We start from the raw sequence: 14,077 nt of genomic DNA on the forward strand, positions 1-14,077 counted from the left end.
TTTTAATTTTTTTGTTTAAGTTGGGTACAAGTTGCATTGATTCCTAACTTGGAAGAAGTTGACTTAACTTGTCTTGACATATAAAATGATTTGAACCCGATTCAATTAAAAATTTGAAAGCCGTCGGGAATTTCATCCTAAAATGCAATTCAAATCTGAAAAATCGAGATTGATTTAGGTCAATTTGCGTAGTTATTAACTTATTATTATCTTTCTGATGAACTTCCAAGGAATAATCCTTAACTCCTCACTATTCTACTCATTAATATCAAGTTATCAACTTCTAAAGCTTCATTAAATTCAGTTGTAAATTGAATTCAGCAGTCTATATTAAAGCTTATACTTGTAATATTTTACCTTACAATCTTAAATTATTTTGACTTTTAAGCTAAGCTTCAATAAGCTTAGATGAATACCAATAGGTTTAAAATTGAGACAATTTGGAGCATTAGACCAATCCGACCCTTGGTTCTTTTGGATTGAATGAATGAAATTGTAGGGAAAATTTATTGGACTAAACTAAAGAAACAAGTCTAAACAGCAGGGCTTAGTCTCTCTTCGAAAAAGATATTCTCCAGGTGCTTGGCCATGATATTTGTAATCCAACAAGCTAAAACTGCAAAACCAGCAAGAGGATGAAATACTATAGTGCAAAATGCTTTATCATTAAAAAGAACTGATCTTTACAAATCATGAGGTTGTCTTATTTTTACAGGAAGTGGAAGCGTGGGATCAGCAATGATAGTCTGTTTGAGGCTCTACATATTTATAGACAAAAAGGAATAACGCAGCTGCTTCTTCATCAGCATGGGTTATGATTTCTTGTAATCCGAATCGTTTATTCATCTCTGGCTTCAGATAGTTATTATCTCTGAACCCTGTTCAACCCCATCTTCCATCAACTCTTAATTGGGCAGAAAATCCCAAGTCACGCCCTTGTAAAAACACAGGGCAATCTTGTTCTTCAAAACTGGAGGATAGCTTAGCCCAGAAATGGGATTGAGAATTATGGAGTTCTGACCTCCTTTCTCACTTGTCCATTGGCCGAGGGGCTGCAGCTCGGTAGGCACAGAAACAATCAGTTTCTTTCAAGGCTGGCCTGAAACAGAACAGGTTTCATCTTGGCCTGAAATCGGCTTCTACTCATGAAAGTTATATACTGCTTGACCTTGATGTATATTCTCCTACCAACATAGAAAACACAGATGACTTGTTTTCCATCAAACGTGCAGGACTGTCAAACTCAGCCACCCGACCTGCAATGATTTGCAACAGTAGATGAGCCTACAGTGGACATTCAAACGTTCCAATTGCGAGTAATTATGGTACCATCACAATTAATGAAAGTATAAAATTTGCTGGGGCACAAAAATAGAATATTGTCTATTATTATCCTCTGAAAGTAAACTTTTTAAGAGCAAATTCTCAATGTACACTTCATGCTCCTGATGTCAGCAGAGTGTATGAGGCCAAACAAAACCTATACTTTAAATTAAAGCACCAGCACAAAATGAGTGTTTACACACCTACACTCACTCAACTAAACATCAATCACCCTGACACTCCAGCTGTTTAGCCCTATCATTCCACAATATTAACTTAAGAATATGAAAGGTATTCTGAATTTACGACAATTACGATTTACTAACATGCAAGCAAATGTAAGAAAAATAACAGTAGAAAAGCCTTTGTTAGGTAAGGGGGAGGATTGTATGTGGAAATTATTCGTTAGGGTTGGGAAAAAAAAAATATATAATGCACGCAATCACAAAATCCCCCTGAATCGCATTTTTGAGAGACAAAGAAGGGGTCAACAATAGGGACAAAAATAAAAAAAAATAAAATAAAAAAGATCTGAAACAAATAGTAATTGTACACAGAAGATTCCAGACTCACCGTCACTGAGGACCAACACAAAATCACTGTCCATGACTGTTGGTATTCTGTGCGCTATGGTCACAACTGTGCAGTCCTTAAACTCTGCTCTTATCAAACTCTGGATAAGATTGTCTGTCGCTGTATCAACAGAAGCAGTGGCTTCATCAAGAACAAGTATCCTAGCTTGCTTAAGCAAAGCACGGCCCAAAGAAACAAGTTGTCGTTGCCCAACACTCCAATTTTCTCCATTTTCAAGCACTACATGTATAGCAAAACCAAATTTGGTTAAAAAAAAAAGCCAATAATAATTATAGGCATTCTCATGTATGCGACAACAGACCTGGTGAATCAAGCTTTTCGCCTCTTAGACGAATAAGGGCTCCAAGCTGCGATTTATCAAGCGCCTGCATCAAAATAAGATGCAAGTAATTAGTACAGCAGACAAGTATAGACAAAACCAGGAAGTTTCAGATTGCTGCTCTCAAATCTACATAATAATATGAAGCAACCAGGGAAGATATTAACTATGGTCCTAGAATGAAATTGAACTGGGAGCTGGGAAAAAACAAAATTATCTATATAAAAGAGGATCTATTCAAGAGCACCACATGAGAGAGAGAGAGTGCCATTTAAAATACATACAAGTATTTAGAAAATTAAAATTAGAGTTTGATACATATAAGAGAGAGAGAGAGAGAGAGAGAGAGGGGGGGGGGGTTGTGACTTCAGACAATTACCTCCCAAATTTCCTGATCAGAGTGTTCTTCAAGAGGATCAAGATTGCCCCTGATGGTACCTTCAAATAAGGATGGGTCTTGTGGAATGATACTCAAACGGCTTCGGAGATCATGAAGCCCAATTGTGCTGATATCAATATTGTCAATAATAATCTTTCCAGCAACAGGTTCAACCATTCGGAAAAGTGACTGAATTAATGTTGACTTTCCACTTCCAGTACGGCCAACAATGCCAATTCTCTTCCCACCAGGAAATGTGCAAGTCAAATCGTGAAGAACAGAAGGAAGGTTCTCTTTATATCGCACCTGTCAGAAGAAGAATCAACAGAAAGGTCTCATAAAACTTATTATTGACCTCCTTAACACATATACAATATGTAATAGTGATAAGGAAGCAACTTTAGAGTGGTATTCTGTAAGCAAGTAAAGATAAACTGCAAACCTTCAGGTCTATCAGTTCAATAGTCCCAATTTCTGGCCATGCAGCTGGAGGTCGACAGTTCTCAATAACTGGTGGAGCTTCACTTGGGATTTCAGAATATTGATTAATCCTTTCTATGGAAATTATTTTGTTTTCAAGTTTGCAGAAGCTAAGTATCCATCGTGATAGACGTGCGTTCAAATTTAAGCCATAGGTCACAGCAAGGCCTGCCATACCTATCAGAAAAAAGAAAACAAATTAGCATTGCAGATATTATGTCATCTCACTAAGGGGGCAAGAAGTCCAAGTCTAGAGCCAAAGTCAATCAGCCAGGGACCAAATGGTGAGCTCTCAATCTTTACAAGTCATAATAGGGACTATAGAAGTAGGCGTTATTCTGGTAGTATATTTGTTATAAAAATTGCTTAGTTAATTTAGCTAGCTTCTGTTCCCTAAAGTTAATCTCGGATTATGTGCCCTAACTTATCCACCAGAATCAAATTCTAAGTCGAACAAAAGGACTGATGAAGATGCAGTAGTATTCTCCAGTGCTATAACAACTTGCAGAAATGAATAGGTGTCCTAATCCTATAGTACATCCAAATTCCACACTACAAAGAAAATTCCAAACTACATGAAAAATAATACTAGAATTGCAAAAGGAAAACACATTTGTGTTGCAAGAACTGAACTATAAGTTGAAGAACTTGGAGCAAAGAATGCACAGGTATTATAATGAGGTTTGGAGACCTAGACCCAATTTTTTATTACTGAATACAATATACAGAGTAAATGGTAAGCCGTGATTCTTTTGTTTAGTCTACCATATTATGTTACCAATAAAAATATTGGAATTATTGATTAAGTATTCCTTAACTTTTTATAGAACCATTATGAAGATTCATAAAGTAAAATAATATGGAGTCTTTTTAAAATCTATTCTCTATCCCCATTTGGAAATTCAGTGAGTTCTAGCAAACCTGATTCTGAAATGTGAAATTACGTACTTGGATCAATGGTTCCCCTTGGGAAGCTCACGAGCAGAACCATGCAGAAAGCAAAGACAAATGTGGAAAGCAACTCCATACGCAGGCATAGCCATTCGATAGCAGAAATGCTGCAGAAAAATGGCCTGGAAAAACAATCAAGAAGATAAAGATTCTTCTTCATAAAGCGTTTTTCCTGCCCAAATCCTCTTATAGTGGCAGCTCCAGCAATTGACTCGCCAAAAAGATGGATAACTGGAGATTTTTGGATGCTTACAATGCGAACCAATTCCCGTGATGAAGCCATGTAGTATTTCTGCAGTTAGATCTAGTATAAGAACATATACTCCAAAAAAAAAAAAAAAATTGTACCATATATGAATTCAGCATATGGTTAGTCTCCGAATCAAAAAAAATAAACATAATTTTAAGTGTGATGATCGGGATCGAAAACTATGTATTAGTGTCACTCTATCTTGGGATCTGTTACAGCACATGTTAGACTCTTCAAATAAGTGTCTTAAACTAGTTAATTGTCCTTAAAATTACTCCTTCACCTCCAATCACCCCCCCACAATGACACTAATATCCCCCAACACAGACAGGATGAGAAAGACTCGTAATCATGGAGATTCCAGACAGCTTGAAATTTCAATTTCTTACGCCAAATTTAGACACAATGCATACCTGCAACCACAAGCAAATAATAGCCATTGGAACAACAAGAAGCAACACTTGCCAGGTAACTTTCATCATTACACCAACTATGCCAAGAAGTTGTATCGTTGTTGAAGCAAATCCACCAAGCCTGAAAGGAATATCCAGATCTACAACACTTTGATCAACGGAAACCTGACAAGTCACAAAAAACTTGTAAGACTAAATGCAACAAAAAGGAAACAAGATTAAGTTAGAAGTACAAAAGGAAACATCCAAAGTTAAAATACTTAGTAAAAAAAATTTGAGGGGGAGAAAGGGGGGAAGGGGGGAGGGGTTAGGCACTGGTAGAGAGCTTACACGATTAAGTATCCGTCCAGCTGGAGTAGAGTCGAAAAATGACATAGGTGCTCGAAAAATACACCTAAGCATCTTTATGAACAACTTCTGAGCAGCTTCCAGCCCAAAGGTTGCCACTAAAAGAGCCCTCACAAATACAAACCAAGAGCTTCCGAATGCAAGTGCCATGTAAACAACAAGAAGAGTTACATTACTCGTCTTAGGAGTATCCCCTACTGTTTGTGGGTTTGCCCAGGCCATCCACCAACTGCTGGCTATTTGCAAAACTTGAAATAGTGTTTGTGCAAGGATGATGAGTGGAATTAACAATCCTTTATAGGCTGCTGCCATATATGACAAATACACCTTCATACTGACTTTACCTCTTTCCCTCTCCTCATCTTGAACAAGCTGTTTTTTCCTTGCTCGTTTTGCTTTCTTTTTCTCTTTAATTGCTTTTAGGTCAGGAGAAGACATGCTTGCCTGTACTTCCTTCACTAAACTACTTTTACAACTACTAGTGTCATGATCAATATCACCACAGTCATTCTGTGGGCTAGAACCCTCATCTGAATCTTCAGATGAGTGATGACCTAAGTCCATTGCTTCAATAGCCTCATTGTGAGCAAACACCAGGGAGTTAAAATCCGTGCCAGCTTGCAAAAGATCATCATATTTCCCTGCCTGTACTATTCGTCCTTCTCTAAGTACCTACAATATAAATCATGATAACATAAACCACAAAAATCTTTTTACTCTTCATATATACATTCTTAAACACAGAATAAATGCAAAGTATTAGATAATGAAAGTGGGTCAAGAGCCCAACATGCAAAGAAAAATATGGAAAGAATAGGCATATAATAAATAGGAAAGCCCGCAAACTATTACAAAGAACAATACTAGAAATGCAGTGTCAAAAGGTAGCAGTTTTGCATATGCAAGTTGCTATGCAAATTGCAAAGACAATATTAGAACCACAATGAAGGCAGCTGTAGAAAAATATATATTGACATAAACATAAACCAATATGAATGTCATACCAATATCAGATCAACAGAGGGCAAAAAATCAACTTGATGTGTCACAAAAATCACAGTCTTCGAAGCCAGAGCTGTCAGTATAAATTCCTGCAATGAAATTTTTCTGTCAGAAAATCTCATTAAATAGAAGTTCAAAGCAAAATTACTACAAAGTATCTACAACCTTGTACAAAAAAGATGCAGTCTGTGCATCTACAGCGCTAAAGGGATCGTCAAGCAAATAGATATCAGCATCCTGATATAGGGCCCTGGCAAGCTGCACCCTCTGTTTCTGGCCACCACTTAGGTTTATACCTCTGTCTCCAATAATGGTTTGATCTCCATGTGAAAGATTTTCTAGATCCTTCTTCAATGCACAGGAATTAATAACACTCTTATACTTTGGTTTATCCATCGGGCTTCCGAAAAGGATATTATCTTCTATAGTTCCAGATTGTATCCATGCTGATTGAGATACATAAGCTGCAGAACCACATACTCTGACCTGGGTAACAATCATGTAAGCACAGTTAGAGAAGAGTCATTACTAATCATATATAAGAACTTCATTAACTAACTACTCAAATGATTATACTTTTATTTTAGATCAAAGTCAAATATTGGACTCACTTCACCAGAGATTCTAGGTATCTCTCCAAGGATGCAAGACAGAAAACTTGATTTTCCTGCTCCAACAATTCCACAAACAGCCACAAGCATCCCTTTTTCAACTTTCATTTCAATCCCTGACAAAGTCGTTCTCGTAGAAGAAGGATCCCAGCAGAACTTTCCATCCTTAATCTCAATGGCAGTATCAGAAGATCCCCTTGGTAGTACAGTGGTTGCATCTCCTTGTATTTCTTCGTCCAGAAGAAATTTAGAAAGACGATCAAGAGAAACTTTTGTCTGGGCCATCATTGACACAAGATCTGGGAAATTTCTCAGTGGCTCTTGGAGAATCCTAAAAGTGGCAAGAGCAGAAAGAACACTTCCTGCAGTCAGCTCACCACCCAACAAAATGCAAGTAGCAAAAGTAACAACAGCCACAAAAATGGGAGAGCCCCAAAACATAAATGTGATAAAGGCTTGAGAATAAAGTGCTTTCCTTAGCCACTTGAACTCAACATTTCTCATCTCCTCTAGTATATGTTCGTACTTGTCCTCCCAAACATGCAACTTCAAAATCCTCATGTTCTTTAAACACTCTGAGGTTGCCCTCATTCTTTCATCCTTGGCAGACATTAGCTTGTCTTGATATTCTTCTTGCACTCGTGCTACAGGTACCGTAACAACAATGGATACTATTGTGGCTACCAATGTTGCCAAAGAAGCTATTCCTACATTCTTGTAGAGAATTGCCAAAGCAAGGATAATTTGCATTGGTAGCATCCATATGTCATGAAGATACCAGGAATAATCCCCCACTCTCTGGACATCAACTGCCATGTAATTCACAATCTCTCCACTAGTATGACTTTGCCGGGCCGAGTTTGACAGCTTGAGCCCTTTTCTGTACACCATAGCAGTCAGAGCTGACCTCACATGCATACCTAAAATGTCAACTCCAATGTACCATTGACGAGTAGAAAAAGTCTCTACCAACTTTGCTGAAAAGAATATCCCAGCAAGAATATAACCCTCATGGGGAAAGGTCTCTATCCCTCCCAAGTAATCAACAAAATAGCTGATCATGTACGGACCAACGTACGAAACCAGTGTTGTCAATCCAGCAAATACAGCATTGCAAGCTGCCTCCCTCCAAAATGACTTAAGGATTGCCCAAGCCAATGAAGGCTGCTTCCCTCCAAAACAACTTTCAGACTTCAATTTCTCCCATTTCGAGTTCAAAATTTTGTAATTCGCCTTAGAACGGTCTTTAGAGGCGAGAAGAGGAATGTCTTTCAAATCAAGAGGCCTCTTGGCACCAAGGGAAAGAAGTGAATTCAACCATGAAATAGTTGCTAAGCTAAAAATCCCAGCCCCACTATAAGAAGTAACCCTCAAACACCCTGCTTCTTCTTCGAGCAACGGCTCTTGAAGATCAGAGTTCCCAACAATCTGAATCCCACTACAACCCCTAATTGCTAAAAAGCAAAGGAACCCAAGTGCAGGGGTTGCAACAAAATTCCCCACAACATGGGCAGACAAACGATTCGACCCCTCTTCAACCAAACCTCGGCCATCAAAGTACAAATTACACACACAAACAACAAATGATGCAAACCACCAAACCCTAAGCAACACAGGAAAACTCTCAGAAGGCCTAAATTTACAATGAAGTGTCATAAGGCACATCACTAACCAAGCTAAAACCTGAGTTGCAGGCCAACATATATCCACCCAACTGCCTACATTCCCATGAGATGCCTCTCTAATAACTTCTACCCCATCAAATCCTAACAAAACTACTTGTACTAGCAACACATAGAAGCAACTCAACACAGTCAATTTATACCCAATACCCACTACAATCTCACTCAATTCATAGTCTAACCCTCGAACCGGGGTCAAATTCGAGTTCGAATCATTCTTAATCAACCTGAAACTGCCAATACAAGTATTGAATTGCCTTGCAGACACCATTAACAGAAAAACAAGCAACAAGGCCAAATTTATGCAGATTGACAGCAGTTCTAGTATAGGAATACCCAGAACATCACTAAAACTATTAGTTGCCATGAATAACATTGCTAATTGGGGATTTAACAATGAATATGATTGAACAACTGGGTTTTATTATTAATATTATTGTTATGATTATACTAATACCCAGAACTAGGAACTTTGATCAATCAATATAGAAGTCGGTGAAAAAGGAGAGAGACTGAGAAACAAGAAATTATTCAAATTTTAAGGGCATTTCGCCATCTGGGTATTGAGCTCAGAAATGAAGACAGCTCATAGAAGAACACAACAACACGGACCACAAGAAAACAAACAGATTGTCTATCATACCCAGAAATGTGAAGAGAGAGAAAAAATAATAATAACCCCACCAAATTTCAAAAACCCAGAAATTTGTACTTAACTTGGATTGAAAATCAGAAGAATACCCATCAAAATTAACCCAAAAATATGATCTGGGTATATCTTCAATCAATTATTCACTGACTCAAAACAACTTTAATTTGTGTCACTCTGCAAAATTGCTACTCTGTAACAAACTTTCTGGCACAAAAAAGCGACGAAAGAAGAAGAAAAGAGATCTCTTTCAATTTTTCTTCCCTTATTTTGAAGTGGGTCTGGGTTTTTTTAGCAGTCCCACCTAATTTTGTTGTTGTTTTTATGTGAAAATCGTTGGTTTCACCGCCGTTGCTGCCGTGTGATGATCGAACTTTGCATTTGTATTGTGCACAAGGTATTTTTTTGGGTGTTTTCTCAGTGTTAGCATGTGCTTTTATTTTGTCCAGTTTTGTTGTAGTTTTATAGAGGTTTGCCCCCACTTCAATTAGCTTGATAATAATGTCCAAAAATATGATTTTTAAATACTATGGTGAAGGATCCCATTAGATTTTACGATCTTTCTCGCATGTTAGTTAGTCCAACTTTATAGTTTAGGTTCTACGTCTTATAATGTTTTGTTTCATAATGTTTCAAACATGAACTAATTGTACACGAATTAAGGCAAAAGAAAGAGGGGGTAAAAAATGTGAGTTTGAGAAGAAAAAATAGTAAAAGGGTAACAGGAGGGTGAATATAAAATGTAAGATTGCAAGGTAAGTCAAATAATGTAGTAAAATAAATTTGTCAAAAATGATATCTACATATTATATTATATTATGAAACACATAAAAAAAATGTGTTAATTACATTTCAAAACAAAAGAGGTGGAGTAGTTAAAAAGGATTGAACTTGTAAGCTTAATTCTAATAGGTGTAATTCTTATTACCTAAGTCAAAATACGTTGTAACTTATTTTACAATAATACTTTTATATTATGAGACTATCCTATATATAGAGACTTTAAGGAACATTTGTTTTAAACATGTTTAAATTACTATCTTTATTACAAGGCATTTTACTAAGACCTTGAGTTGAATGTGGGCAATAAACTTAAAAGATAAAGGTGATTCTCATTGTTTTTCTCTCATCGCATTTACTATTCACTCTCGCCCCAATCATTCAACCGCCACCGTTGTTCTTTTCTCATCACCACTACGGCATTACGTCATTGTTACTTACTATACATTTTTCATCGTTCTTCTCTCGCCACACCAACATTTTAATGATCAAAATTGACCATCAAAATTTCATATACTTATATATAGCTTTAATAAAACCACAACATTTCTTGTGTTGGTGGTTAGTATGTCTCCTCAATCTATTTTTTCTCTCAAAACTTGTCTTTCTTTTTCATTGGTGGTTGACAATTTGACATGGTTGTGGTTGATTTTACTTAATGATGATTATTGAGGGTATTGAGGAAAATATTTTCATTGTAATCAAAATAATTAGATTAAAGGCCATATCACTTCAACTTAATTTCAGTTCATTTCAGTTCAACTCCAATCAGTTCAGTTTTGCTTCTAATATCCTTCTCTCATAAAATATTCAGTTCAGTTCAATTCAGCTCCAAACAGTTCAGTTCAGTAAATGTGAACAGGCCTTAAAGTTATCATCATTATGTCAGTAGCAGATTAATCATTAATAGACCCCTTTGTTAAAAATAATTTGTTATACACAATGATTATGTAAATAGAACATGAACAATAATGTTTAATATGCAACAGTCATAACTTTTTTTAAAGGAAATTTTAATTTGATTCATTTATCATGTATTTATTAACTTAAAATCACTTATAAATTTTACTCTGTATGTTTAAAATATTTTATTCATGAACATCGACTTTTCGGACGGTACAAAATTGTTGCCATGTTCCTAAGTTTCCAATCCATAGGATCGGAGTGCTATTGTGCTAAGCTATATGTGCGTGGTAAAGGCCTTCTCTCCATAATGGTCCCATATTACGATTGCTTTTTTAGGTCTTTCGCCATTTTGAATTAAAAGTATTAAGTGTTGTCATTATTATTTGACGTCTACGATTCTTAAATTCTCATACATAGTTATAATATCTTTCTATTGGTTTCTGACCATGAATAAGTTAATTCGAAAGCTACATTATGGTCGTGTAATGGGCTCATATCTTTTTCGAAAGTAAAGGCATAAAGCTAGGCGTCACTTTTGCGTCTTAAAAAGCAAGATCTCGATCATGTAAACCTCATTAGCAAATAGCAATAGCTGATTTGGTGATTTTATATGAGGAGGATTGTAATCCCTCTACACATGTGGAATAATTGTAGGGGCCTAATAAGGTTGAGGAGGTGACAACTTTGTAATTTACGTTATACAAAGTATTGAGTGAGACCGTTTTACCATAAGTCTACCTATTCAAAACTATTATATGTAGTACTACCTTCGGTTTGTATTATATGCAACTTTAGAATTTTTTATATCTCACAAATAATATATCAAAATTGCATATAATAAGAACCAGAGGGCAGAGGTTGTACATAATCTGTATGAAATATTTTAAAACTAAAGTTTAAAAGTTGAGATTTTTAATCCCTCTATATATTTGTGTAACACTCCGTAGCAGGGTACTTAGGTCGGTTGAGGAGTTGACAACAAGTTTGTAATTTATATCAAGACGAATATGGAGGAACAATATACTTCTATCAAGAATAATTGTTTTGACTACGGATCATATTATTTGGTGAATATTTGCCATAAGGAAAAAAAAAACATGTGAATTGTTTGATTGTTTTAAGTAAAGTAATTGAATAATAACGTTTAACATACAAATTTAGTTGGCTAGTTTATTAGTCTACTCAGGGCCAGTTCATTTCAGTTTAATTTTAGTTCAATTCAGTTCGGCTCCTAATTTCCTTCTCTCATATAATATTTATTTCATCTCAGCTTAGTTCAGTTCAGTTTAGTTCAGCTCAGCTCAGTTCAGTTCAGTTTAGTTTAGTTCAGTTCAGTTCAGTTTAGTTTAGTTCAGTTAAGCTCAATTCATTAAACATGAACAAACCCTTCATGTCTCAATATAGTTTTTTTTCCGTAAAGTAGCATTACACATTCATAGTTTACACACCAATAAAGGACAATTACCTCTTTTATTCTTTTTAATTGTTCCATTTTCTTTTTATGGTGTCTCAGATCTCAATTTGCACTACTACGGGTCTGTTCTCATACGTTGAAATTCAGTTCAGTTCAGTTCAGCTTATGTCTAATGATATTGCTAATGATATAAAGCCAAATTTCATTCTTTTAAGCTTTTATTACAACGACCATAATAATAATAATAATAATAAAATAATACGAAGTAATAATAATAATAATAATAATAATAATAATAATAATAATAATAATAATAATAATAATAATAATAATAATAATAATAATAATAATGATACAATTCATTGTTCAAATGGTTCTATTTTTTTGATACACATTTCTACTGTTAAACTCATTGAGAAAATTAGAGTACTACACAACTTAAACTAATTTTCATAATCAGTTAGTTCTTCTTCTTCTTCTTGTCCACCAAGCTCCTCCATTACCTCAGCATTCCTCTGAACTGACTCCCATATCTGATTAGTTATTTCTTGTCGTACAATTTCCGATCCATAGTTGCTTTTCTGTTAGGATCGTACATAGTATGATCTTCTCTTCGCTCCATGACTTCAACTTGGTGCGTGAATAGAATTTCTAGTTCGTGTAAACGAATAAAATTGTGTAGAGTACAATAAGCAACGATTATTTGCAACTGAAAACGTAATTTAATATTTTTTTTATTTTTTTTAAAAAAAATTTAAACAACAAAGTGTTTTGTGTTCTTTTGTCATAATACTATTTTATTTTTAAATTATATAGTATATGTGTTTAAAATGTTTTGGGGTTTCATGTTTATAATATATTTTCCATAAATTATTTATAAAGTATATTTTTCATAAATATTTTAATTTGTACATATGTACATACACATATGTATAGTAATAAATAATCAAAGATCACTAATCCGTAGTTAAAAATCACTAATTACTTAGTTCAGTTCAGTTCAGTTCAGCTCAGTTCAATTCAGCTGATTTCAGTCAATGAGAATAGACCCTACTTACTACTTCTATTTCAAGTTAATGTAATAATTTAAATTTTAAATTTTACGCTATTTACACTTTGACCATAATATTTTACTACTATATAGTCATATACGTACAAATATGTCAATAAAAAAAGGTTTTTGATTAATTTCAATGTATTTTTTTTTTCTTTTCAATATATCAACTTTTCATTTTCACTAATGCTCCATACTACTTTTTGTGGTCAAAGTTGTATTTTGGAAAAAATAAAACTTTTTCATTTACCTAAGGCAAGTGGAGTTGTAAAATTTTCTCTCTTTAGTTTTATTTTCTCTTGAATCATTTGTTTTCCGTGTTTATCAATGCATAACTTCAATAGTTAATATTTCTTTAACAAAAGACTTAAGTAGTTATAATATCTTTGATTACATATTTGTGAAAATTATTAAAACTAAATTATGATAAAGTAAATGTTAAAAAAATTTGCGTGTCACTTTTGGGTGCTGTTTTTTCCCTCCAACACTCCCCCTCCCCTTTTAGCATAAAATCTTTTATTTTTAAAATATTTGTATAATACAACTAGAATAATATAATTTTCGTGTTCTTAGTTTCAATTAATATAGAAAAAAGTGAGCCACTAGTTTAAGTACAATAATTTTATAAAAATTAAAAGTGTCTTTTCTATGGCCAAAAATAAAACTTTTGCATTTACCCTGAAAATTCCCTTTAAATGGATCCTCTTCCTTTGGAAATTGGTCAACAATGGTATTTCAGTTAGGAAGAATCTTGCTGATAGAACAATGTATACTACAAGAGGGAGGGTGAATTGTAGTGTATGTAGACTATGGTAAATTTTGCGGAATTAAATTTACTACTAAGAGAAAAGACACTGAGATAGGCAATGAATAAATTCACTATGTAAAAATGATTTACAATCACTAATACGTTGCCTAGACT

General features: G+C 34.7%; 1 protein-coding gene across 1 annotated transcript; it reads right to left on the bottom strand.

Annotated features, from left to right (window-relative positions):
- Positions 1-631: 631 nt before the first annotated feature.
- Positions 632-9,521, bottom strand: LOC110728027 (ABC transporter C family member 5-like). Its single transcript, XM_021907631.1, has 11 exons — positions 6,671-9,521; positions 6,225-6,545; positions 6,062-6,148; positions 5,040-5,729; positions 4,710-4,874; positions 4,044-4,338; positions 3,058-3,272; positions 2,616-2,921; positions 2,219-2,282; positions 1,897-2,136; positions 632-1,256 (listed from the first exon to the last, which is right to left on the bottom strand). Exons 1-11 carry the CDS (start codon positions 8,726-8,728, stop codon positions 1,153-1,155), a joined length of 4,545 nt encoding a protein of 1,514 aa, XP_021763323.1. The 5' UTR covers positions 8,729-9,521; the 3' UTR covers positions 632-1,152.
- Between the last annotated feature and the right edge of the window lie 4,556 nt (positions 9,522-14,077).

Source organism: Chenopodium quinoa, unplaced genomic scaffold, assembly GCF_001683475.1.
Source record: "Chenopodium quinoa cultivar QQ74 unplaced genomic scaffold, ASM168347v1, whole genome shotgun sequence".
Classification (NCBI taxonomy): domain Eukaryota; kingdom Viridiplantae; phylum Streptophyta; class Magnoliopsida; order Caryophyllales; family Amaranthaceae; genus Chenopodium; species Chenopodium quinoa.

Bases quoted from the DNA above. Each gene is read 5' to 3' on its own strand.
- LOC110728027 (XM_021907631.1), bottom strand. From the start codon at position 8,728: ATGTTATTCATGGCAACTAATAGTTTTAGTGATGTTCTGGGTATTCCT. The intron at 6,546-6,670 runs GTGAGTCCAATA...ATTGTTACCCAG, and splicing joins TACCTAGAATCTCTGGTGAA to GTCAGAGTATGTGGTTCTGC. The intron at 1,257-1,896 runs GTGAGTCTGGAA...AAATCATTGCAG, and splicing joins TGTGTTGGTCCTCAGTGACG to GTCGGGTGGCTGAGTTTGAC.